The 25,864-nt window shown below is 46.4% G+C and overlaps 1 protein-coding gene across 1 annotated transcript in view; it reads left to right on the forward strand.

The window, feature by feature from the left end:
- Alk (ALK receptor tyrosine kinase) overlaps positions 1 to 25,864 on the forward strand; it is a 739,399-nt gene that overhangs the window by 597,037 nt on the left and 116,498 nt on the right. Inside the window, exons 7-9 of the mRNA XM_013354040.2 lie at positions 13,722 to 13,882; positions 20,700 to 20,831; positions 22,990 to 23,090. Of these exons, the coding sequence (XP_013209494.2) occupies positions 13,722 to 13,882; positions 20,700 to 20,831; positions 22,990 to 23,090 (394 nt within the window). The remainder of the gene's footprint in view (positions 1 to 13,721; positions 13,883 to 20,699; positions 20,832 to 22,989; positions 23,091 to 25,864) is intronic.

A 25,864-nucleotide genomic window follows, 5' to 3' on the forward strand; every position in this document is an offset into this window, starting at 1 on the left:
TTGGTGCTTTACCATAAATTAGTCATCTGCTCCGCTCTCTGTGTGTGACACAGCACACAACAGCTTGCCTGCTGCAGCTTTATCAGTCTCCCAGATCTACCAAGATATAAGAGTGCAGCTGTCTTCCTGCGGGAAGTTAATAGTTCCAAGTACGGTCTTTTCAAAGGTTGTTAGCATCGCAAGGCCTCTCTGCTTGGTTTACTTTCCGTATAGACTAACCCCAGCTTTCCCACACGTAGGCATGGGTATTGGGGTTCCATTGATGTTTTCATCAGCAAGACACCTTTCCCCTGAACTATCTGCTCTAAATTGTGAATGAAGCACAAATCCCTTCTGAGCGTATTGCACAAAGTATTTCTTAAGCAGCAGTGTCCACTTACGCTTTCAACAAACACTGGTCACACTCTCACAGTGTATCAGACAGTATTCTAGGCTCTGAGTATTCCATACTGAAAATTCAGTAAGGACTCTCCCCATCCCTTGAATGTTAACCGGAGAGAGAGAGAGAGAGAGAGAGAGAGAGAGAGAGAGAGAGAGAGAGAGAGAGAGAGAGACTCAACCAAACCGATAAAGAAAATGAATATTGCCTGAAGCCAGCAGCAAGGGGAAACAGCATAAAGTGAGAAGTGAGTCTAATTTGGGATAGGGTGAGGGTTTGAGTTAAAAATCTCAGAGAAAGCTTTTCTGGAAGGTAGCAGGTCAGTAGGATGAAGAGATGAAGGAGCAAAGATCTCTAATCTCGGTGGATTTGTTGTATGGCTATCGGGTGGCTTGTGCTAAAATAAAATACAGCCTTTCACTACCATGAGGTGGTTCATAAAGCACTTGTTCTTATCGTCTCATTTGACCCTCTTACTGCTTATTCTAGAATGTTCCCCACAGACTCAGGCTTCGGGCACTTAGCTGATAGCCCCTTGGGTTAGCTAGCAGAGGAGGCTGAGTCAGGGCAGCCCTTGAAGGCCATCTCGAGAGTTCCCTGTCCCTGACCCATACAGTATGAAGAACCATTGCCTCGGTCTCCTGGTGCTCCACACATGGCCCCCAGCTTGTGTGCTTTCCCTCCATGAGGGATTGTACCCTCAGAATCTATGGGCCAAAATCAGTGCCTCCTCCCTGAGACTGATAGGTCACAATGACAAGAAAAGAAACTAGTACATCCCATCCCCCAACAACCTCTGGTAAGGATAAAATTTTTTGTGTGGCTGGTAGGGGCAGGGGAGAGGACCAACAATCTATGAAATCTGATGTTACGGTTCCTCTATTATTCATTGTGCCTGGGCTTTATCTTAGTAGTTATCAATTCTCTTAAAACATTCTTGTTGGCCTTTTAAGAGCCCAGAATCCTGTTCTAGAATCCCATAGCTGCCCACTCGGCCTTCCACTTTCATATATATATTATTTTTCCATTCAAAAATTTCCACTTCCTCCCCTCCTCCCATTCCCCTCCCCATTCCCCAACTCATCCTCCTCCCTTCCCCTCCAGTCTTAAGGACAGCAGGGTACCCTGCCCTGTGGGAAGTCCAAGGCCCTTCCCCCTCCATCCAGGCCTAGGAAGGTGTGCATCCCAATAGAGGGGGCTGACTGAGAAGCCATTGATAGTGGCACCAGGACTTGTTTCTACTGCATGTACTGGCTTTTTTGAGCCTTCCACTTTCAATGGCTCACTAAAACCACCACCTTGTTTGCCTGGGTTTCTCTTTTGTCTCTGGCCTGGTTAGCTTTTTAATCATTTGGGAGTGTTTGTTTGTGTATGTGTGTGTTTGTTGTTGGTTTGTTATTGTTGTTTTGTTGTGACTGGTTGTTTTGAGACTGTCTTGTTAGGTAGCTCAAGCTGCCTCAAACTCATGGTCCCCCTGCCTCTGACTCCCAAGCTCTGGGGTGACAACGACCGCCATGTTGACGGTTTTCATTTCTAACCTGTCATGCATATGCTCTGTGACCATCTACTGCTTGAAATCCAAAGCCCACTCTGTTTTCTCCTGTACCTTCCACAGTGACCTCTCCTACTCTGGTTCATCTAAAAAGATGGTTAAAAATGGGCTTCCCAGGCCGGGCGGTGGTGGCGTACGCCTTTAATCCCAGCACTCGGGAGGCAGAGGCAGGCGGATCTCTGTGAGTTCGAGGCCAGCCTGGTCTACAAGAGCTAGTTCCGGGACCGGCACCAAAGCTACAGAGAAACCCTGTCTCGAAAAACCAAAAAAAAAAAAAAAAAAAATGGGCTTCCCAGTGAGTCAGACATAAAGTTCTAGTTCTGCCCATTTGCTGTGACCCTGAAAATGACCTCACGAATCCTTCTTTGTATCCCAATTGTCACCTCAGGAAAAGTAGAGAATAACCAGGCACAGTAGAGTCCATCTGTAATCCTAGACCTCTAGAGTTAGGGACAGTGGGATTGTGGGCTTTATAATAAGACCTTGTCAAAATATTAATAAAATTAAAAAGACAGGAGATAAATATTTCATATATTTTCTATAAGGACTAAATAAAATTAGATAGGTATAGACATGGAAGATATAGATAGCCAGAAATAGACAGGGCACTTTCTATATGGATCTAGAACATTATGTACACTTGGTGAGGGTGTGGCTACTGTTAGCATGCCTAGAGTCTGCATCAACATCCTATGGCTTTCCTGTCCTTTCAGCCTTCATCCCTTCTGCTGTGGCTGACATAGATGGAGCCAGTGGAGGCATGATGACCTTCCTTCTAGCTTCAAGAGGGCTGAGTCCACCCATTTCCTAACTGGGGGTGCCCAGGGGCCACCATGCACAGCCAGGTGGTACTGTCTTTAGTCCTCCAGTCTGAATGATCCCTCTCCCATCCCGAACAGGCTTCTCCACCACATTGTCTGAAGCCCGATCCCTGCGATCATCTCACTTGTGGCTATAATTTGTTTGTGATTAGTATTACTTCTCCAAAGCACAACTGAAATTGTTCATTGTTTACTGAACAAACGAGAGAAGAAAATGACATGTTTTTACGGGGAGCTGTGGTGTAGAATATTTAAATATCACCACGTTTCAGGGAGATTAATGGTAAAGTGTTCACAGAGGTCATTTATAATATTAAAAATAAAATTATTGGTGTGTCTTTTCAGAAAAAGCAATGAAGATAAATGTCAAATAGGGAAACCTTAGGGGAAAAAAAGACCATGTAACAAAATGAAGGGACTATCTGAGGCTGCAAAGGAATAAGACATTTTTAATTTCTTCAGAGAGCTCGACCGTGAAAATGAAGCAGACTCTGTCTTCTTCTGATGGCCTTCAGGAAGCTGTTTGGTTCTTAGGAAAGTCACAGGGAGATGGAATTTGAAACAAGGCCTCGGGGTCTTTCCATATTAACCAGTGTCACTGTTTTCATCCCAACGCCATCTCTCTCATCCTCACCTCCACGCCACCCATCCTGACAGGGGCACCCCAGCATGTCACTCACTTCTACTCATGCCTCTTCAGCTCTCTGATCCTCAGCGTCTCCCGAGCCATCTTCATGACTTGCGTGGTCAATCACAGAGGCAGCTAGCCAGCTGGCTTTGCACACTTCCATTCCCACAGCTCAATCTCTCGACATCACTCGGGGTGAACTTCATTAAGACTCACCAGCTGGTCTGGAGAGATGGCTCAGCAGCTAAGAACACTTGCTCCACTTGCAGAGGACACAGGTCTGCTTCCCAAACCCGACATCTCTGGTTCCAGGGGATCCCACGCCCCCTTCTGGCTTCTACAAGCCTGCATGCATGGTGCACATACAGACAAGCAAACACACACAACTAAAAACTAATTACAATTTTTTAATTAAAAAAAAAAAGACTTCTCAGGGTTCTTGATTTTGAAGTCTGCTGTTTAAATTCCTTATATAAACTCACACCCCCTAACCCCAGTTTTCAGGTTCCTGGGTGACTATGTCTCTCCCTTCTCCTCCAGACAGCTCTGTTGACCTTTGTGGCCATTCTGGGCCATAATGGCTTTGCTCTGTTTCTAGATCATGACATCCTTCCCACCCTGGCTCCTCTACAGTCTTTTTCCTTGGCTGGTCCTCACTCCTGGTTCAATACCGGCTCCCGTGTCCCTGTGCCCACTATATCAAACTAGGCCTCTACACCACTTTCTCTTCACTGCTCTCAGGCAGTTCCAGGCTTAAGGAAAAAAAATATAAAAACATCCCTCTAGTAAACCAAGCATTGAACTGGATGGCAAGGAGGGAGAAGAATGAGGGCAGAACTTTTCCTTTGGTATAACTCAAAGAAATGAGAAATTCCCAACAGGATTCAAAGAAATCCCTCCTGATAGCATTCTTCTGCTTGAACTTAGTAAACTAGTTTGCCCTTCCTTGGTATCAAATCATTAGCACTTATGACTTGCCCGGCGCTCTCCAGGAGGTGGCGTGAGTAAGCCAAACCCTCCTTCCTAGGAGGAGCCACATGCCTTCCTTAAGGGAAAAGAACAAGCAAGGGCATGGATGAAGTGGCATCTGCGGTGAAAAGGATTGTTCAAGCTGAGCAATTCTAGACCACCAAAATAGGGTGCACAATCACTATAAGAAGCTGCTAATCTTGATACCTAATCAGATTCAAAGAGCCATGGGAAAGTGGAACGTGGAGTTCAAGGTGCATGCAGCAGAGATTGTAGTGAGATTAGGCCTTGAAGAAGCTGGGTGCAGAAAGCTAACTCTGACTCCAGAGGCAAACAGAGCTGAGAATTCATCATTACAAGTGTGATTTGTTTCATAACTATTATTTGTACTGGAAATTACCTTGGCTTGTTCCCATCATTATTTTTTTGCTCAAATTACCCGGTTCTATGGAGCCTCAACTCTACCACATGGTATGAAGGATATTCAAAGCTTCTTTGGGTCCCTAAGAACTGGTCCTGCCCAACCAACCTCTATCTGAGTCTCCCTGTGCATATTTCATGACAAATTCTCTAACCTCCATGCCTCTATAGTCAGCTCAGAATAAGAACCCTCACTGTTTTATTTATTGTTCTATAGACATATGACCTTCACAGAAACCTGTCCATTAGACTGCATTCCTGGGGGAAACCCATGAGTTGAGTCGGTATTCACTCCATTAACTACAAGAGGAGGACTGGAACATGGAATTGTTTTCTCTATACCTTAAGGGATCTTACCAACACAAACTGATTAGGTCTTGGGCCTGATAGAGTCATTAGAGAAATGTAGTCTGAGTTCTAAAGGAACTCCTGGACACGGAGAAACTCAACACAGTGAGAGCATAGGTCAGGAAGTGGTACTCAGGGCTTTGGATTGCCCCGAGGAGAGGAGAACCTATAGGACCATTACTCCAATGTGAAGGGGTTTCTGATTTAGGTGCACCTAGTTATTACGCCAAAAACTTATGGAATATGCTAGTTTCTAGCCTCTCCTAGACATCCTTCTTCTGGCTGCCTTCAGTGAACCCCAAAAGCCACTCCATCACTGTGTGAGTCTGAGGTCTGCGGGAACAATAGCCCTAGCCCAGGGGTCTGCCTGACTTTAGAGAATGCTGAATCTAGGAAGCTACAGCCAAGATCAAAAGGACTTATCTGTCTTATCTGGTCTCAGAAACCTAGAGGCGAGGTGAGTCTTCCATCCAGCTCTTCTATTTTGTTGGACAGTGCTTCCCAGCACACAGGCAGCCACCTGGGCCTGGGGCTCTCCTTTAGTGTAGGAACCAAGATGCCAGGTCTTTAATGAGGTTTCCACACTACAATTTATGAGGCCCAAAGCCTTCAGAAGGACTAGTTTCTGCCAGCCTTAATTTACACAGTTCACAAGCTTTCCAACACCCCCATTAAAGGGGACAAGGAAGCTGTGGCTGTTGGCCTGAACACACTATTTGACACCGTCCCCATCATGTCACCATCCATTTTCATGTCTCCTGGCTTGTTTAGCCCTAAGCACCTGGCTCTCCTATCCCTGGGAAATATTTAGTTCCTAGCAGGCAGGTGGGAGCCAAGTCCAGCCCTCGACTCCAGCTCTGGCCCAGGTCTGCCCACAAATCCTCTATATTAAAAGTTCTTCTGCACATCATCTCCAATTTGATTTAAGAACAAGAACCCCTTCTCACCCAAGCGGCTCTCAGTCCCCACCCTTGCAATGAAGGCCATCAGTTCGGCAAGAGCGGGCAGGTAGGAGATGGCCAGAAAACTGAGACAAATGTGCCTTTTTGAAATGCCACATAAATCCCCTTAATTAAAAATTAATTAAGTGCCCTAAAAGTTGACATTCATTTAAGAAAGAGAGCACAGTTTGAGTTGTGTAGGCTTCATAGCATCTAGTCTCTAAGACACAAATGAAGGAGGGGGAGTATGTGTGTGTTTCTGTTTCCAATGCAGTCAGGAAGGGGTTCATTGCCAGCGAGTGAACTCAATAAGTCACCCGCAGAGTAGAACAGCGATTCACGGAACTTGACCTGGACCACACGTGTTGCTGATGCAGATCTAAACTAATTTCTACAGCATTCGCTGAGAAGATAAATAGGCAAACAAATGTGCCATGCTGTTTCAGAAGAGATGTTCCAAGACACAAATGACGGATGGCTGGGACAGGAAATGCCCATGTGAGGCCAGCTTGCTGGGTGAGCGGCTTAGCAGAAGGCTTCACGGGAGAGCCATCCACAACGGTGGGCATTAATCAAGTTGGCACTAATGATAGCAAATCCATCTCATCAACATGTAGCCATCAGCACCATTGCTTAGAACCCAATCGGGAGATCACGGACAGAAAGAGACTTTGAGATAAGATTTGAGGTCAACACTCCAGTGTGCCAGAGGACGGTGGAGGAGCAGAGACAAAGGTCCCATCCAAGAACCACAGAAACTGACTTTCAGATTCCTCCAGTCTTCCAAGGTCATACCACTCAACTGTGCCCCTCCCCCCCAGAAACACCCAGGGGTCCAGGAACACCGCCAGTGCCAAGGACATCTCCTCCAAAGATGATGATGGCAATGACCCTGGTGATGCACGAACACCAACACTCTCTCTCACTTGCCTGCCAAGTGACTCTTGTGGACCTCAGGGCATTGCTTCTAGCAGATGATCTATCATGAGTCATGGGACAAGATGTTACTGGAAGACCATCTGGCCAAGTTCTGGGCCCTTGTGTTCAGTTTACTAGCTGCAAATCTCAGACAAAACACCCCAGTAAGCAACTGGTCACACGTTTTACTGTTTAAAAAGCAACAAGCATCACTCGGGCTCTTAAATCCCCAGGTCTTCTGATTAATCAAGTGGGAATAATAACTGTTTGACTAGGGTTTTATGAGCTTCAGACAAAGAAAGCTCAAGGAAGCACATTGCAGGCTATTAAAATGCTACACAAACCCAAGAGTGACAGGGATTTAATACATTCAGTGACTCACATTGTTGGTCTGGGAGGAAGTGCTGTTTCAAGGGCTAATAAGGAAATTTCCATAGTGATGACCATTATTAATGAATAATCCCTGAGCGCCAGCCCTCCCACAAGTGATCTGGGGAACCTGGGCTGTTGCAATGATACTTGGAAATTACTAGCCCCCATGATATACCTGCAGAGAATAAACCACTTTCTCATGCACAAACCCTTTCCCATCTCTCTAGAGACAGGTTACAACCACCTAGCATCTCAGGGCAGCCTGCTCCTCAGGGGAGAACAATGCTTGTACAACCACAGAGAAGATGCTGTTTAGGGTTCGTGGGCTCTTGTTTAAAACCGTTCACCAAGGGTATTTTCCTCCTAGGAATTTATGGGCCCTATAAAAAAAAGAACTTGAGGGGACAGAGCACTTGTTTTTGGTTGCACCTCATTAGTTCTGAGTTTGAGCTCGTAGTAGAGATCAGAGTACCAGGAATCCATCTAATTGAGTCTCCGGTAAACATAAAACTTGCTCCATCCAGAGGAGACTCAACAAGGAGCCTGGGCATCTCCAGGAGAGGAAGAGAGGTACCAGAGAAAACGGAGATTTAAAAAAAGAGCCAGTTCTTTAAGTTACTGCTGAGCCTGAACCCCTAAAAAGTTTCCAGGAATAAAAACCCATAACTCCCAGGCATCCAGAGAGTGAAAACAGCACTGTCCTCCACTCTTGCACCCCCCTTTGTCAAGGTTTGTGGGTGAAGGGCAAGCATGCTGACTTCATGTGCTTCTATGCCCACTCTCAGCATTGAGCACATCCATCACTTGGATGACCTCTTAGACAAACACAGCACAAAAGAGACAGAAAGCAATGTAGAAAGGCAAAGGTTTCTACCAATCCCTCAGCAAACTGGTGACCAACTCTGGGACTTTGTATTTACAACGGTAAAACAATGGTAGCACCTTCCTCCACTGATGCACAGGACCAGTTCAGTTCCCAGTCATGGTGAGGATGCAGAAGCCTGTATTACCAGGCACTGTTGCAGATGCCTTAGACTCCATACCTCCCTTCAAGTCAGTAGCGATTTGCTGGAAATGACAAACAGCTAAGAATACTATAAGACAGAACCTGCACTATGCTCCATGCAACTTGAAGCAATGCATGCAGAGCCCAAGCAAAAGGAATATTCTTTGGAAGGAAAGGGGGAACCCATGAAAATGGGTGAGGAAAAAAGTCAAGTACTTAGCTGTTGAGAGGTAAGGGCTGGTGAAAGATAGCCCCAAAATCAGGTCAACCCCAAAACAACAAAGGGTGGCCCACACGTGCCTATCAATCCCACAGGAAACAAGTTCTCTAAGCATCAGAGAAAGAAGGTAGAAGGGAGGGAGGGGAAGAAGAAAAAGAGGAGGGGTGAGGAGAGGAAGATTTGCTGCAGGGGAAGGAGCTGCTTCTGTGTCACAGCCATCCGGCTAGCTTACACCCGAAATAACCACACAGACACTATATTAATTAAAACACTGCTTGGCCCATTAGCTCTAACTTCTTATTTCTAACTCTTATATTAATTTAACCCATTTCTATTAATCTGTATATCGCCACATGGCTGTGGCTTACCGGGAAAGATTCGGCATGTCTGTCTCTGGCAGCTCCATGGTGTTCCTCTCCTACTCCGCCTTCTTCCTCCCAGCATTCAGTTTTGTCTTCTCCACCTACCTAAGTTCTGCCCTATCAACCAGGCCAAGGCAGTTTCTTTATTCATAAACCAATGAAAGCAACACACAAACAGAAGGACCTCCTACACCAGGGAATCATAAAGGAGGTATAGACACGTTCTCATTACACGGCAGCTCTAGATACCTGTATATCAAAACACACTATGAAAATACACACTACATGTGTAAAAAATGCATTCAGGTCTTAATCTTTGATGAGCAAATAAGGTGGATTGAGTCCTTGCCAAACAATGTCTAAACCCATGAGTTTCATACCCAGCCCTGAAAAGAATAAAAAGAATTTAAAAGCTGAGAACACATGAAAACCTTTTTCTCAGAAAAACCCCAAATAAACAAGCTTTTGGTTTAAAATAAAACTTCTGGTAATACTCGGGGAGGACCAGGATGTGCAATGAAGGACTTGCATGTTTGAACGCAGCTGCTGAAGAGTGTAAATTGGATTCACATCTAGAAAGCAATTTGGCAATGTGTATCAAGAGCTTTTAAAATGTTTATACCTTTTGATTCCGTAATTCCACTTCTGGGAATCTATCCTATGAAAATAATCGGAAATGCAGGCAAAGGTTTACGCACAAAGATATTCTTCAAAGTGTTATTATAAACAGACTAGCAGCCCAATCGTTGAATAATGTTTAAATAAATGATGGCTAGTATCACACTGGATTGTAGCTATTAAAAAGAATTCATAGGGGAAATGTTTGAAGCCCTTGGAAAAGTTTGGGATGGCATCATCATTATTTTAAGACCTGTACGTGTGTGACAGGGCTATGAGCACTTTCTAAATCACAGACAGAAAGAACTCAAGATAAATTAGCCAAGATGTTTTACAAACGGAGAGAGAGTGCCTCTGGGTGGGGGCATTCCGTGGGTGCTCTTCTCGTTTGCTTTTCCCTTGCCTTCAACATTAGACAACAGTCTTGAATTTTAAATAAACAAAAGGTGAGAGAAGCAATAAGATGTCTGATGTGAGAAATGCTCGTGCTCTTTAAAGGCGCACAATGCACATAAAACACCAGGTAGCTTTAGATGCCCTGTAAGTGGACAAAGGCTTTAAAACGTCCTTCAGTATTCAGTGTTGGCTGTGGCAGGCTGGAGTGAGAGCCATCTGTCCTCTGATTAAGCATACCATGATTTAAAAAAAAAGGAAAATGCTTTGGAAATGAAGTCCCAAGCACATGAAGAGCCTTTCTCCTCATTCTAAACACCCATCTTCTATGCAGCTCACAGCCAGAAATTCGAACAGCAGCGTGCTGGCTCCAGCCCCTCTTCAACTGTACCGTATCATGGCCAGCGTATAAATGTATTTCTCTCTGGTCTCTTTGCCTTTTTTTTTTTTTAAAAAAAAAGCCAATAGGATCCAATCACAGAGGCTCCATCGGAATGTCATGATCTAGGCCCTTCTCAAATGCCTCATATCTAAATGTCCAAACATAGTGGGATGAAATTTCCAGCCTCCTAGCACCGATAACACATGGTTTTAAGGGCTAAGCACTTGCCAGAGTTTGGTAACAGGATAGAAACCATATTTAGAGCTCTGTCTGAAAGAGGCTAGGGAGGTCAGGCAGTGTCACCAGGCTCCCCATTCTCTTCACACAATATCAACAAGGAAGCAGTCACATCACAGGGTCAGAGAGCAGGTGAGTATTGCCCCCCCATGCACCCTGGATTCCTGGGCCACAGTTCTCAGCACCCCTGCTTAGTCCCCATGGTCAGAGCATCCGGAAAGATGTCTCTGCTTCGTGGCATTGGGAAGAGAGACTGGAAGTTCCCTAAGAACAGCATTGAGAAAACATTTCTCTCCTAGCTTCTCCTAAGACACTGCCAACATGCAAAAATACATGATCCTCAGATCAAAACAATAAGAAAGTTTATTCTGGAGCCAAGTAGGGTGACCATGGCCTGGGAACACAGATATAGTTACCCCAGATTCCATGTGCTAACACAGGAGTGGTTTCTTTTTTATATATAATGATAAAACAAAGAAAATCATGAATCAAGAGATTTCAAGTCCATTAGTAGAAACCTCAGGTAGGTGATTTACAACAAAAAGAGAAAATCTCTCTGCTATTGACCTCGGATGTTATCTGATGGCATTCTTAGCATGTGGATCGATGGAGATAGGGGTTGATTTGTTTATTCCAAAAGGTCTTACTTAATAGTCACATAGACGTTAGGTCACACACAAGGATAGGCAATAAACAGGGCTGCAGTAGGCCAAAAAATTTGGTTTGGGACCAAACATTCCACCTCTCCGAATCATTGAGCCGCTTGTCAAAATGAATGCTCACACAGGTGTGGCTTTTTAAATTTTTTTTTAAACCTGGGATTTAAGTTAAAAGCACAGTTGATACATGGAAAATTGGTGTACGGGATTAAGCCCATGAGATGAACTCGACGCCTTACCTTTTCACAAGAGCATTGACTCTCTGGTGTGCTTTTGATGTTTTTGATCCTGGTTTTTTTTTTTTATCTGAGCGTGTTTGGAACTAGCAGGGTGTGGGAAGAAGGGCAAGCAAGCCTTTATGGCTTGTTAAAATGCATGCTGTATGCTGTGCTTACAACCCAAGAGCCACTGGAAGAAACATTAGCCTATGCTGTCCCAGGGCACAGGGAAAGGTGAATGGCTTCCTTCTCTCTGAGTGAGGAAGAGAGGGGGAAAGATGACCTGACCTGTGAACTACTGGGCACTCATCCCAGAAGCAATTAAAGCACTGTGACGTCTACCCAAAGCTGCGCTGGGCTTCAGCTCTGATCCCTGCTAGAGCTGGTTTTCGCTGTGTATTAATTTCTCTTCCCTGCTGTAATGAACTACCAGAAGCTTAATGGCTTCAAACAACACAAATTTATTTTCTCATTGCTCCAGAGGGCCGAGGTCTAAAATCGCTTTCACTGGGCTTGTGCAAAGCAGTCTGAAACTGGGACTTCCCTGGGAAGTTTCTAGAACCATGCTGTTGGGCAGAGCTGTTTCCTCTCGAAAACCTGTTTCCCTGCCTCTTCAGGCTCTGAGGGGCTTTTGTGGTCATTGAATCATAATTTGCCCTCCCATTCTGAAATCCATGCTTCTCTTGTAACGTTTGGGGGAGGCACGACCAAGGAAAACAGGGGAAGGAGGGGGAGAAGTTAGTTTCCATGCCGTGGGAAGTTCTCCAGTCCATTAAAAAAAAAGCATAGAATTTTTGATATTAAAGATTATCTGTCTGGGGGGGACCCCACATCACAGTCAACTAAATCTAGCTTCTTAGACAAAACTGGAGAAACTCACCTGCATGAGGCTCAAAGAAGAGGGAACTAAGGCCGCCAGAAGCACAGAGATGGCAGGATCCGGTGGGAAGCCTATTAAGGCATAGCTGCCGTGGCAAGGAGTAGAAGCTAATGTAACCACACGTGAGTTGTAGGAAAAGGGCTCAGGTTTTACATGGATATAGTTGACCATGTTGGAGCACCAATTGTTGCAAGGAGACCGCTTGTTCATCCCAGGCGCCCGGCTAGTTTAGTCCTGAAATAATCACACAGAAACTGTATTAATTAAATCACTGCTTGGCCCATTAGCTCTAGCTTCTCATAGGCTAACTCTTATATTAATTTAACCCAATTCTATTAATCTGTGTATCGCCATGTGGCAGTGGCTTACTGGGAAAGAGTCGGCATGGCATGTCTGTCTGTGGCGGCTCCATGGCGTCTCTCTGACTCTTCTTTCTTCCTCCCAGAATTCAGTTCTGTCTTCTCCACCTACCTAAGTTCTGCCCTATCAACCAGGCCAAGGCAGTTTCTTTATTCATTAACCAATACAATCAACACACAGAGGGGACTCCCACATCAGTGAGGGTCACCCCAAGTGGGCCCTGCAGCTCATCTCCCTTGGGACCAGAGCCACTCACCCTCTGAGAACTAAGCATCGATAAGTACACATCAGACTTTTCCTTCCTATGTTCAGAAGGGAGATGATGCCAAGTCAGCCTGTTCCATCTCCTTTCTTGATCTCTCTGGCTTGCAATGGGCTGGTTAGTTATCACGATGTATCGCCATTAATTCAGAAACCTACAAATGCTAACATGTTCATTATAAGACACAGTCCTCCCTTTCCTTCCCTGAAAATATGGTTCCTCTAAGGGTTTGGGAACTGAAGTGCATCTTAGTAACATAGGTAAAATCCATCCTTTACTAGAAGAGGCAGTGGAAAGATAGAGAAGGGACATCGCCAACAAAGCCAATCCCAGAGGTATCAGGTCCATCTCCCATAATGATGTAGCAGAAATTGCATATACTCTCTAAATCTGCTCTTTAAGTGACTCTGATGCTATGATCTGATGTCAGAGCCTAATAGGATTATACTGGATCAGGTGTACCTGTTGGAAACCCAAATTCTGCCTTGGGGGTAAAGCTGTGTAGAATAGGGCCTCTACCAGGAGGTTCTGCTATGTGAAAATCATGGATTCTAGGATCCCAGATGCTCAGAGAATATGGACCAACCCTCAACCCATCCATAGAGTGTGAGATCCTAAGTAGATTATGAATGTGTGTGAGGGGCTTTGGTGCTTCCCATTGGCCTTGAGTGTGGCCAGATGGAGATGCAGTCATCTCTGTCAGTCCGTGGGATGTAATTAGTGGAGCAATCTTCCCACAAAACCAGCCAATGTCTGAAGCCACACAGACTAACAAGGAACATGTTTCTGTCCGTGTGCTCTCTAGGACCATCCCCAGGCTCCAAGATGGCCTTGCAGAGTTCCTTCACTTGTTGGAATGGGACAGTCCTCCAGCTCGGACAAGCCTGTGACTTCCACCAGGACTGTGCCCAAGGAGAAGATGAGGGCCAGTTATGCAGTAAGTTGAGGGGGTGTGGTTTTGATCCTGCTCAATCCTAGCCACTCATGCTTGTAACCCCTTCACATCCCCATTACACCATGTTTGCAAGCCTAGGTGACCTTCCCGACACTCAGTGACCTTTGTGACTACTCTCTTAGTAGAATGTGGTACTAAGATATGAGGTCTAGTCCTCCATGGTCAGTTGTCACACCTCTTCAAAACCAAATAAGGGGCTGCAGAGATGGCTCGGTGGTTAAGAGCGCTTGCTGCACATGCAGAAGACTAGGATTCAGTTACCACCACCCACACTGAATAGCTTACAACTGCCTGTAACTCCAGCTCTGCAGAATCTGATGCCCTCTTCTGGCCTCTGCAGGCACCTACAATGCATGTCATATGCATACAACAAGCACACACACACACATATACATGTTAAATATAAATAAAAGACTGCATCTTCAAAGTTTTGCTCTGGTATCATCAAGCCCAAAGGAGATGGGCAAGATGAAGTCTAGCCCTGTAGTGCGACATTAGACATCTTTATGCCTAGACTGCCCTCCTCACTCTTTCTCCCTGTCTCCTGTCCACCCCAGCTGCAGCCTTATCAAACCACTGTGAGGCTCCCTGGCGCCCGCCTGGCTTTGCTCGAGTGTTTTCCCCTGCTTAGAGCACACTTCCTTTCTTGAGTCAACCTACAAGACTCTCCTCAACAGTCCACGCTCCCAGGAACCCTCTCCTTGCCCTCTCCAAAGAGTGCAATTGGTTTTCCTTATCTTCCATACCCTTTCCACTCAACTGGGTGTATCCAGTCATAATCATTTCCGGAACTTGTTGTTAGTGTCTCTTTGTGATGTAGACCATACACCATGTAACTAATTCATTTAAGCACACCCCTCAGGTCTGGACAACCTATACCATGGTTGTACAACCAATACCATGGTTAAGTTTTATATCATTTATAACATTTTACCACCCGAAAAAGAAATGCCTTGCAGTCTCTGCATTTTCTTCCAGCTCTTTTGCCGCTATCCCTAACCACTAATCTTTCTGTTTCTGCATCTCTACCTCCATGAACTTTGCATATGAGCCAAATCACATAATACATGTTTTTTAAAATTAATTTCTTCAATTAGCTTAGTATTTTTGAGGTTCATCCATACCATGACACATACCAACCCTGCGTTCTTTTATCGCAGAATATTGTTTCATTGTATGGCTATACCCCAATTTTCCTATCTACTCATTGATTCATGTCCATTTGTATCATTTCCAATTTTGCCCTATTGTAAATAATACTGCTATGATTATTCCCACATCAGTTTGTGCACAGATAAGTGTTCAGTTCTTTCTGTATTCACCTAGGATAGAATTCCTGTTGACCACCAGTAATATATAAATGTTCTGTTTTCTCTTCTTTTTGCTAGCACTTGTTATTATGTGTCCTTTTTTCCCAGTCATCCTAGTAGGCATGAATCAATTATTCATTATAGGGATATTTTCCAGGTCTCACTTCCTGTCTGTGGGCAGACGGGTCTGGGTCTGGTTATCTTTTCTGTGCCGGTATCTCTCCAGATTCCTGGCATGGGGTAAGTGCTCACTGAGTAGTGACCAAAATGAATGGCTGATTCGGGAACGTTGAGCACCATAAAGAAAAGCCAACTGTTGCGGCCATGTGGATATCTGGGAGCAGTGTAGACCCCACCAGTGATTGCCCCACTTGAATAGTGTCCTCCCAACAGCTGAGCGCTCAGTCTTTGCCAGGGAAACCACACACTTATGAACCACCTGAACTGAGCTAGAGAACATGCTAACGCCTAGGACACGGGCACATACAAAGGATCTAATCTGCAAAGCTGGAAAGGTCCAAAGCAGGTGCAGAGAATGAAGCAGTGGATAGCCCCTGGATTAGGTTGGGAAGATGGGAGGCAGTCATGCCTGGGATGTGGGAGGCTCGGACCAGAGACTCCGATCCACCGTGTAGATATCACTGACCTCCGAGGAATTTTGTCAGATAGCTTTAAAAGCTTAGCAGTGTTCCCCAAGTCTTCTGGACTCCAGGGAAATTTTTGAAAGGGGCAATATGCATTCACTGAAGTAAAGCAATAGACATTCATTTCTCAATTTCAAAAAGAATTCTTGTTCTTTTATATGGAAAGACTTCAAGTGGAGTGTCCCAATGATAATGTCGTTGTGGTAAGTTTTTAATGTTTGAAACAGAGTCCTGTGTATCTGAGGCTGGTCTCCAACTTGCTATGCACCCAAGGCCTGAACCACTATGCCCGGTTTTGTGGATCCTGGAACTTCATGCATGTTAAAATAGCATTCTGCCAAGGGAACAGCATCCCCAGCCCCTGTCGTCTGTTTTCATATCAAACTCCATGAAGAGCTGTAGGGTGACATTTTGCTTGTCTCCACATTCTCTGTTCCCAGTCTTTCTCTGAATTCTCACAGCAAAATGTAGCCAGGCTTGCCCACAGTGCCCTGGGCAGCAATTCGTATGCATACGTCTAGCTATTTGTGGCCAGGGCATTTCCAGCAGTGTTTCTGAGCTCTGTAATTTTGCAAATGCCTTTTAAAAGTTTTTGATACACACTTGCCAGCTGGGACATAGGTTAGGCAGGCTGTGCCCTGGTTTTCAATTGGGAAAATGAAGGCAGGGAGAAGGTAATTGATTTGTTCAGGGTCACACAGCATGTCGGGAACAATGCTGTGATTAGAGCTCGGAGACCTCAGGATCCAGCCCAGCCCTGCGGCGCGGGGCATCTCCCACTACTCCGTAGCTTGTCATCGTGGATTTCTGGAAGCAGCTCTGAGCTTCAGAACAGCCAGGCTTGGGTACCAAGGTCAGGAGCATGAGGCCCAGTGGCCTTTTCAGCCATGTTTGAAAAGCTGCTCTGACCAGCTGTCAGAAGGACAGCTCCACCCTGGAGAACACCCACGTGTGCTACAGAAGCCAGCAGCCAGTTTCTAGGAAGGAAGGCTTAACTCAACAAGAGAGTTAGTCCCATATTTTCATCGGCTCCCGGCATAGGTCTGAACAGATACCCTTTTTCTTGCTCATGGTCCTATTTTTTCTGGCATTTGTGCTGTTTTCTCCATAACACTGCTGATGCTGGAAGCCAGCACCAGGATGGGAACAGCAGCCAACAGGAGCATCTGCTCCATGCCAGGTACTCCAGCCCAGGACGCACCTATTTCATGGTCCCCAAGAGCAGGAAGCTAAAGCAATCATCCGCGCTTGAACAGTGCTGCGGGCTCAGTCTGACTTCAGAGCCCACCCGTGTTCTGGAACACTGCAGGTCACACCCACCCCGTGTTCTGGAACACTGCAGGCCACACCCACCTCGTGTTCTGGAACACTGCAGGCCACACCCACCTGTTGCACGAGTTTCAGCTTTGGCTGCACAGTAAACTTTGTCATAGACTCTCCTTGAAAACAGGGACTAGGAAAAACCAAAGACGTTCAGGATGCTGCCACCATCTTACTGTGACGCAAGAGGGTTCTCAACTTTCTTATTTGTGATGTATTCCCTGTCTGTATCTGTGCTTTTCAGATTAAAAACATACCGAAGTCGAGGGAGGCATCCCAGGTGTGTAGCCAGTGGAGAGCATCTGCTAAGGCCCCTGTGTGTCCTGACCAAGGGCCTCCATGACACGTGGCTCCCTGAGAGGAGCCAGGGAGTGCCTCTATCCTTCCTTCCCCAGTTCACTGGCTATGCAGGTAGACTAGATTACTTCCCCCAACCCCTCTGGGCACCCTACACGACGATCTCATCTGTTTTATGGGTACATGCTTCCTTCCAGGCAAAAACCGGGTTTTTTTTTTAAGTTTATTTCTTTATTGTTAAATAAAACATTTTTTTTGGTTGTAAAAATACTTGGAAGATCCAGAAAAATGCATAGGAGAAAATACTATTGCCCATAATCCTCCCTCTCAGACTTTCCAAGATAACCATAATATTTTGATGCATTTCTTCTAGCATTTTCCCCATGACTCCATATTTTCAAGGAAATGTATAACACATATTTATCAAGAATGTTAACAGAGCTGTCACAAGGGGAAGAGAGAGAAGTAGTGTCATTTGGCGTGCCGTTTACACTTGGCAGCCTCCACAGCTGTGGCTGGGGTCACGTCCCTGCGCCTCTACCCATTTGTCTGCCTTAGAGTGGAATCAGGTGTCATAATTGCCAAATGTGGTGGAATTGATTGACCCCCCCACACACACACACACAACTCCATTTGCTATCCAGCCGGTGAGAAGCCTGGCCGCAGCCCAAGACAGGGGCCCCTGTACGAGCAACATTTCTCCAATGGGATGTAGCCAAGTATGCCTGGAGAGCTTGCTAAAAGACATCTTCTAACCAGCAGCCTGGATGGAGCCCTGAGCATCCCTGCTTCTAAATTCGCAGGCCACCGAGGGGTACCTGGTCCCTGGAGCCCATTTTCAGTGACAAGAAGTTAAGGATTAAACCTGTTTCCATTCCTTCCACAAATGGATATTAAAGTCCTGCAGGGGGCCATGGACTCAGTAGGTGCTGGGGTTGAGGAAGAAGAGGTGATAATCCAAGGTTGAGGCCAGGCTAGTAGCCTTGGCCTTATGGGCCAGCCTCAGCGATGATTTCCTGGCTTGAGCCTAACCCATCAGGGGTTTCTATCTTGACCCACACCTACACCAGCTCCCCCCATAGCGCCTTTCTTACAGAGCACATTGCCCCATGTGCTTAAAATGATGGACATCCTCTCGGCTCCCCTCTTCCCTTCAAGGCCATTGGCCTGCCTTGTCTTGCTGCCTCCTCTGCATTTATTTAGATAAAAAGAACTAGGACCCCACCCCTAGCAGCTCTAGTAGGCCCTTCCTTACAGATAGGGAGGACCTGTCCCAGTCCCCGATCCCAAGGGTAGTGCCAGCTGCTTGTTCCCCTCCCCCAGTGGCTTCCTCTGGTGTGGGTGTAAATGGCAATAAGTAAAACCCCTGCCACAGTGTTTATCTGCGCAATTTTGCTTATAGGTGTTTCCACCCCTTCCTTTATCTTACCCCCAAAACAACCCTATCAAATGGAGACTAATGCGCCCCACACACACACACACTTTGGAGAAAGGAAACCTGGGGGGGGGGGTCCTCAGAAAGGAATGACTGTCCTAGAAACCCAGCAGGAAGAGAAGGCTGGGTCTAAAGCCCCTAGGTTTGTGCACTACTGTGATGCCAGTACCTGAAAGGGCTAGGGGCCATTGCTCTCCCGACTCCTCCCGCCAGCCTACCCCCTTCCGTGGTGATCCTAGGCTCTCAAAGCACGGCCTGGGAAGGTCTCTCCTAGGTCACTGCCCTGCGCCAGTTGGTTTCTGTACAAGAAGTGGATATGGGATCCCTTGAGGGTGGGAGTAAAAAATAAAACAGAAAGATCTCCTTAGCTTTTGGATTTTTAATCAGAAGAACACGCAGGGCTTAGGGGGAAATGATTTCTTCAGGGGGGTATAAATGGGAAGAGAGTCTTAGAGTCAGTGACAGCCTGTTTTAATTTATAATTCTGCCTCTGTGTGAAAAGCACAGAGAATCGAGGGGGAAATGAGTAATAATTCACTAAGGTGCTGTCACAGCCAGGAAGCAGGAGGGCTCTCATCCACGGCGCTGCCAAGAAGGCCAAGTTAGAGGAAGGACATGGAGAGCGGGGAGACTCTCAGAGAGCTCCTCTCCCACATGGAGACAGAAACCCACTGCCTCCTCAGAGCATGGCCTGGAGCTGCGGGGGTTATGTCTGAGTAGCCTAGCCTAGAACAGCCCCCCAGCTCTCCTGGCCGAGCACATACCCGGAGCCATTCTCTAGGGAAGCTGGAGGCAGCGAGGTCTCTTTCCTCCCATTTCTGGGGCACCCTGGGAAATATATGCCATAGAAAGCTGATGCAATGGGAAGGACCATGGGCCCCCTGCTGCTGAACCTTCAGGCGATATAGAGGCCACTTTAACTGGATTATTTAAGCAGGCTTGCCTAGGTGATGTCACTGGGATGAGGCTTCCCCAAACATCAGCTGCTTAAACCAACATTAAGAGCGCCTGTCCCATGAGCACTGAGGTGGGCGGGACCTCAGGGACCCAGGCTGACTGAGGCTTACTCAGGAGTAAAAGCCACTGACAGCAAAGGAAGGGAGATGGAGACTGACGTTAACTCCAAGGCTTTTCCCAGATTCGAGCCATATGAGACACCCCAACTTCCACCCATCTAACCAATGGCACAGAACTCGGCCCATGGCTTCACTTTACTGCCAGCAAAATGGGGCCAGTGGAAGATTTTGAACACTATATGTCTGTGCAGACAGGGGTAATTTAAGAAATTCAAGGCAGCCACCCCTCCCCCAGTTAGTACTCCCTTGGCCACCGCCACACTCTTGTCATCGTGTCCACCATTACAGATGTATGTTATCTGTCTATACATTGTCCTCTCTTGGGCCATGTTCTTAGTGGGTCAGCATTAAGAGTATGGAATTGAGAAGCAGACAACATGGGTTCTAGTTAGTCCCAGTGGGATGACTCTTGACTGTTTGAATTTGTTTAGCATTTCTGAGCCTCTGCCTTGTCATATATAAGACCAAGCTGTGGAGTTATTATCACCATTTCACTTATAAAGAGGGATCAGAGAATCACTAACCAACACACACACACACACACACACACACACACACACACAAACGAGAGGGGGTGAGGGAGATCGGAGTCGCTCTTCTCATTGGGTGGCCACCATTGATGAGGATAACTTGCTCATCCCTGGCTAATTTGCTTTGTGTTAGCATGGTTTGCCATTAGTGTACTGGTAATGATGGTGTTCCACAATCTCTCCACAGGTAAACTTCCTGCTGGTTTTTACTGTAACTTTGAAGATGGCTTCTGTGGCTGGACCCAAGGTCCACTTTCACCCCATATACCCCGGTGGCAAGTGAGAACCCTAAAGGATGCCCATTCCCAGGACCACCAAGGTACCACCCTCTCTTTCCTTCTCCCTGGTGTCCACCCCAGTGTCAAAGTAGATAGATAAGAGACATAGGATCCTGACCTAGCACCCCGAGGCATCTCCTCATGTGCAGTATTCTACTCGAAGCTGACCTGGGATGCTCACACCCAAAGCTAACCTGGGATGCTCACTCTTAGCTGATCTGGAATGCTCACCCCTGATCTCCTCTTCATCCTTTCCTGAGCTCTAGAATTATTGAACATGTCCAAACTCATTGTCCCCTTTTATTACTTAGATGTAGAGCTTTGATGAGGAATTAGCTGAAAACCAGCAGTAATAATCCCAATAAAACCAATCTTTTATTTAATGCTGAGGTCCTACCAAGGGTCAGACGCATAATGCATTGGGAAATAGAGAAAGCCATAGCCCCCTTTGTGCCTGGAAAGACAGGGAGACCTTATATCACCTGCCTGGGCTGTGCCCTGGGAACCTCACTCCATAGCTGGGTTATTTCTTGTGGCCCAGGCTCCTCAGACATCTCCCACCAACTTCAGCTGGTGATAACTGCCTTCCCCTCCTTGGAGTCTTTCTCAGCATTATCCCTGCTCAGTGCCAGAAAGGCATGCCCACCTTCATCAGAGATGGCTGATACCAACCCAGAGATACCAGCTGAAGGGGTTAGAAACAGAAGATCAGTAAAACTAGTCTGGCTGAAGAGAACCTGGCTCTACCATTCAGCCACAGTTCAGTCTTGATCCATTGCCAAGGACTAGGCAGAGACAGGCTCATGTGCCCCCCTCTAGGAAGGATGGGGCTGGGGACCAGGCTATATCTACATCCTTCCTACTTTGCATATGCCCTCTCTAGGTGGAGACACCCTCTCCAAAACCCCTCCCTCCCCAAGCAAACATTACACACCTTGAAGGTTATTTAAGAAACGCTAGCAGGAATGTGTGTGAGGATGGTGTTCAGGTCCACCGTGATGGACCCCAGAGGCTGAGTGTCTCTGTTTGCCCTCTTCGGACCTGGCTACAGCAGACACAGTTGGCTTTGGGCTAGGACGCTTGCACAGTGGCCCTGTTACACGGAAGGCTGAGTCACTGCAGCCAGAGTGGAGTTCCACAGAGGCCACTCACTTGATGGGAAGGGCCCAGGAGCTCCTTATTCTTCTACCCTCCTTACTTCATGTTACTGGCACCTTTGTTCCTTATCTGCAGAAGCAGCTGAGAAGGGTGGGACCCACATGCCCTATATACCTGCTCCCACTTTGATTTCTCCACCTGCAAAGATTACCTAGTCATGGTGGATATATCCAATGATAGGGATCTCACCACCTCTCCAGTAGTGGACCTCATTGTCCCAACAGTTCTAAATCTCAGGCCATTTGTCCTCAGCCCCAGGACATAGCTACATTTTCATAAATCCTATCCATGGTTATGATGTTGTGTACACTTGTAAGTTCCCTACAAGTGCAGTACATATGACTGATTGATCTTTGTCCATCTGTCCAACCCCAACTCTTTTGTCATGAGCTTTTTGATATCTTTGGTCTGTAGAGACAGCTCTGCTCTGGACCCACCCACATTCATTACTCGGCAGCAATTTTATATCAAACTTTACTAAGAGATGAAAGAAGATAGAAACGAAGGACTAGAGACATGTTTGGGTCTTTGTGGACCACTGGAAAGATGGGAGCTCCCATCTCCATAGCACCGTAGTTCCTAGAGAGCTAGACAGTTTTCTTCCTCCCACCAAGATGATGGGCATTTCATCATCTCCCAGATTTTCAGGCCAAGTGATACCGAGGAAAGGCAAGAAATTAGCTTCCCTGGGAAGGGCATGGGCCACAGGATGACCTGGGCCCTGGAGCAGGGTGAGGAAAACGAAGGTCATGAGCCTACTGGAAGGCAAGGACTGTGGAAACCACACATGAGGGGGTCCGGGGAGTCCAGCCTGTATCCAACTGCTCCTGGCTGATGACTTTGAGAATGTAGAAATGTGACAGCCAAGTGCATGGTGCGGGGACCTCCTAGGCAGTTTGGAATGAAGGACTTAGCTGAGGTGCTTATCCTCTGTAGTCAAGAAGCCAGCATCCTCAAAGATAGGCTAACTCAGAACCCTGTACGGTCAACTAACCGCACCCCTCAGTGCATAGTGCTGAAACTCTTTTCCTCCCTCCCCAGGCCATGTCCTATTGCTCAGCACCACTGACGCCCTCACTTCTGAAAGTGCAACCATGACCAGTGCGACGTTCCCTGCCCCGATGAAGAACTCTCCTTGTGAGGCAAGTGTCTGGAGTCCTCTAGGTCCCTGACTTCTATTCCCGTCCCTTGGTCAATTCCAGGTGATTCAAAACAGAATAAGAAAGTAGCCTGGGTATCTGGACTTAGCATGCTCCTGCGAGAAGACAGGAGAGCGGTTTCTGCCATGTTATATGCACATTGCATCTGCACACACGGTGAAGACCCGTCAGCACAGAGTCTTAATGTCCATCTACACCCAGCTGCACCACACTTTTTGCAGTAGGACCTTGATTTAAGCAAACCCAGAAAAATATGTCTTATAATAGGCACAGTAGAAAAGAGTAATAGGATTCCCAAATCTTTTTTTAAATTCCGTTTTCAAAATATCAAGCTCTTATAATGCATTTTGAACAGCACATTGCTTTCCTAAGACATCAATGGCATTTTGTCAGATACAACAAATGATTCCTGAAGCTGTTGTCTCTTGAGTATGAGGCCTTGAGGTCTGGTGACATGTTCTTTAACATATGAGTCATAGTGTCCACGGGCCAAGAAATGCATGTAAGACTCCCCCATACACACAATAGCTCAGTGTACTCCCCATCAAGGACCTGTATCTGAGACAGCTTCCACTCTGACTTCCTGTACCATTTGTCTGGGCAGCTAACTGACCTTTGAGACATCAGTTTCCTTACCTGGAAAGTGGAGATGCTATTATCTGTATCTAGGCTAGCCCACATAGATGAGGATTGACCAGGTTAAGACATGTAAGGGGCTTAGGAGGCCAGAGGAGCAAAGACAGTACTATAGTCATACTGCTACTACAGTGCCTGGCAACCTGTGTAAACACAAGGAGCCTGGTTTCTGCCAGACGTGAGACACAGAAGACAGACCATACCTGGGGACGTTTGCACACCCCATTGGCTCCTACACTTTCATCTTGCACACCACAGAAAGCCTTACTCAGCCAATCATCTTCTTGTGGAAATCCGCAAAAGAAACTCCCGCGCGACTTAGTTTTAGCTATGCACCCTCTAGGTGGCATGTTTCCTCCCAGGCTGTAGCTATTCTAAAGCTAAGCAGGCTTGCATCCTCTTCCGGCTGGTAAAAATCCCAGGAAGGAAAGCTTTAGCCGGCAGAAGTACGCAAGACTCCCCTTGCTAAGGGCCCAGATTCAAACCCTCCAGGATTCTTGTCAAACAAAAACTCAACCATAAAACAAAGAACAGACGCATACGAATGATTTTTAATCAAATGAATAGTTAAAGCAGAGACTTAGCAAGCAAACACATGTGTTCATAGCTGCCTAACCTTACAGCTATGCAAGTGACCCCTCTTGCTTCCTCTCTTCTGCCCATGTCCTCTTGCAGGCTGTATATCTCTGAGCCACCTTAACTTCTTTTTTGGAAGGAGTCTGGGCAGAAATAAATAGATTCATTAAAACAAATTGTATTGGAGAAACCCTGGTATCTGGGGCAGATGGTGGGATTAGATGGCCACTGGTGATATGTCTCAGAGCAGGCAGGTAGAGGGGAAGGTTGCTTGGGAGGAAACCTGAATGAAGACAGATGGCTGGCCCCCCTGAGAGGACAGGAGGCTCCTTAGGAACATTTGGTCTTTAAATTTATTCTTTGCTGGGTTTAACACGCGCCTGATTTCAGAGGAAGAAATGTCAAAGCTAAGCGATATTTTCCTAATATTCTGTCACTTCTGTGATAACCTTTGAGTTGATCAATAGCTGTGCCAGTTTTCCTTGACTTTCTTTTTCCTTCAGTTGGATTTGCTCTAGGCGGTTTCTGTTGTTTCCTGCCCTTTTCCAGAACTTGGCTGGGCAGGCGCAAAGGAAGGAAAGGAGTGGGTCCCCGTGCCCACGTTCACATCATTCATGTCTGTGTATGTGTATGCTACCATGACTTCACAGCCAGCTTTCCACACTGTCGATCATCTGGGGTTGCTGGGCTCCCAGCATTAAGAGCAATGTGTTGTTGTTGGGGGGCAGGGCAAAGAACCCAGCAGAAATGTGTGTGTCCAGGTTTATAACATCTGTCATTCACTATACCCAAATCCTTAGTGCAGAAGGTACGAAGTGGATTTCTTTCTCCCAGGTAACTGTGATCAAATAGCAGGGACACCAATGTCACATTGCTGTGGAAGGCCATGAGCTTGACTCGGGTCTGTCACCTCATATCTCCTGAAAAGGCTTCCCTAGATTAAGAGGGCTACTAAATGCTGGCTGGAGAGATGGCTCAGTGGTTAAGAACACTGACTGCTCTTCCTGAAGACCCAGGGGTTAAATTCCCAGAACCCACATGGCAGCTCACAACCGTCTCTAACTCCAGTTCCAAAATCTGACTCCCTCACACAGACTTACATGCAGGAAAGACACCAAAGCACACAAAGTAAAAATAAACAAAGGGTTAAATGCTAGATAGAGATATGAGGGATGTTCCCAATGAGGGACAGATCCATAGGGACTGATAGCCTGGTTGATCTGGACTTCAGGACTGATGCCTAGTGTAGCGTACCTTCTCTCCAGACACCCCACACCCATCAGTGGATTCCCACAGAGAACTGACGTCCTCTGACAAATTTCCCTCAAAACCTAGAAATAGCTGACTATTAAGTCTGTGTTTCTCCCCTTGTATTCACTTGGGAAACGGGCAAATAAGGTTTCTTGGGATTCACTTTTGACTTCCTAAAAGATGTCACTGAGACTAGGTCTCTGCATCTTCAGTCTTCATCTTTGATAATATAGTTGTTGGCACTGGATCATGAGATTTTGGGGGAGGACGTGGGGCGGGGGTGGAGGGCTGTT

The sequence above is a fragment of the Microtus ochrogaster genome, unplaced genomic scaffold, assembly GCF_000317375.1.
Source record: "Microtus ochrogaster isolate Prairie Vole_2 unplaced genomic scaffold, MicOch1.0 UNK26, whole genome shotgun sequence".
NCBI lineage: Eukaryota > Metazoa > Chordata > Mammalia > Rodentia > Cricetidae > Microtus > Microtus ochrogaster.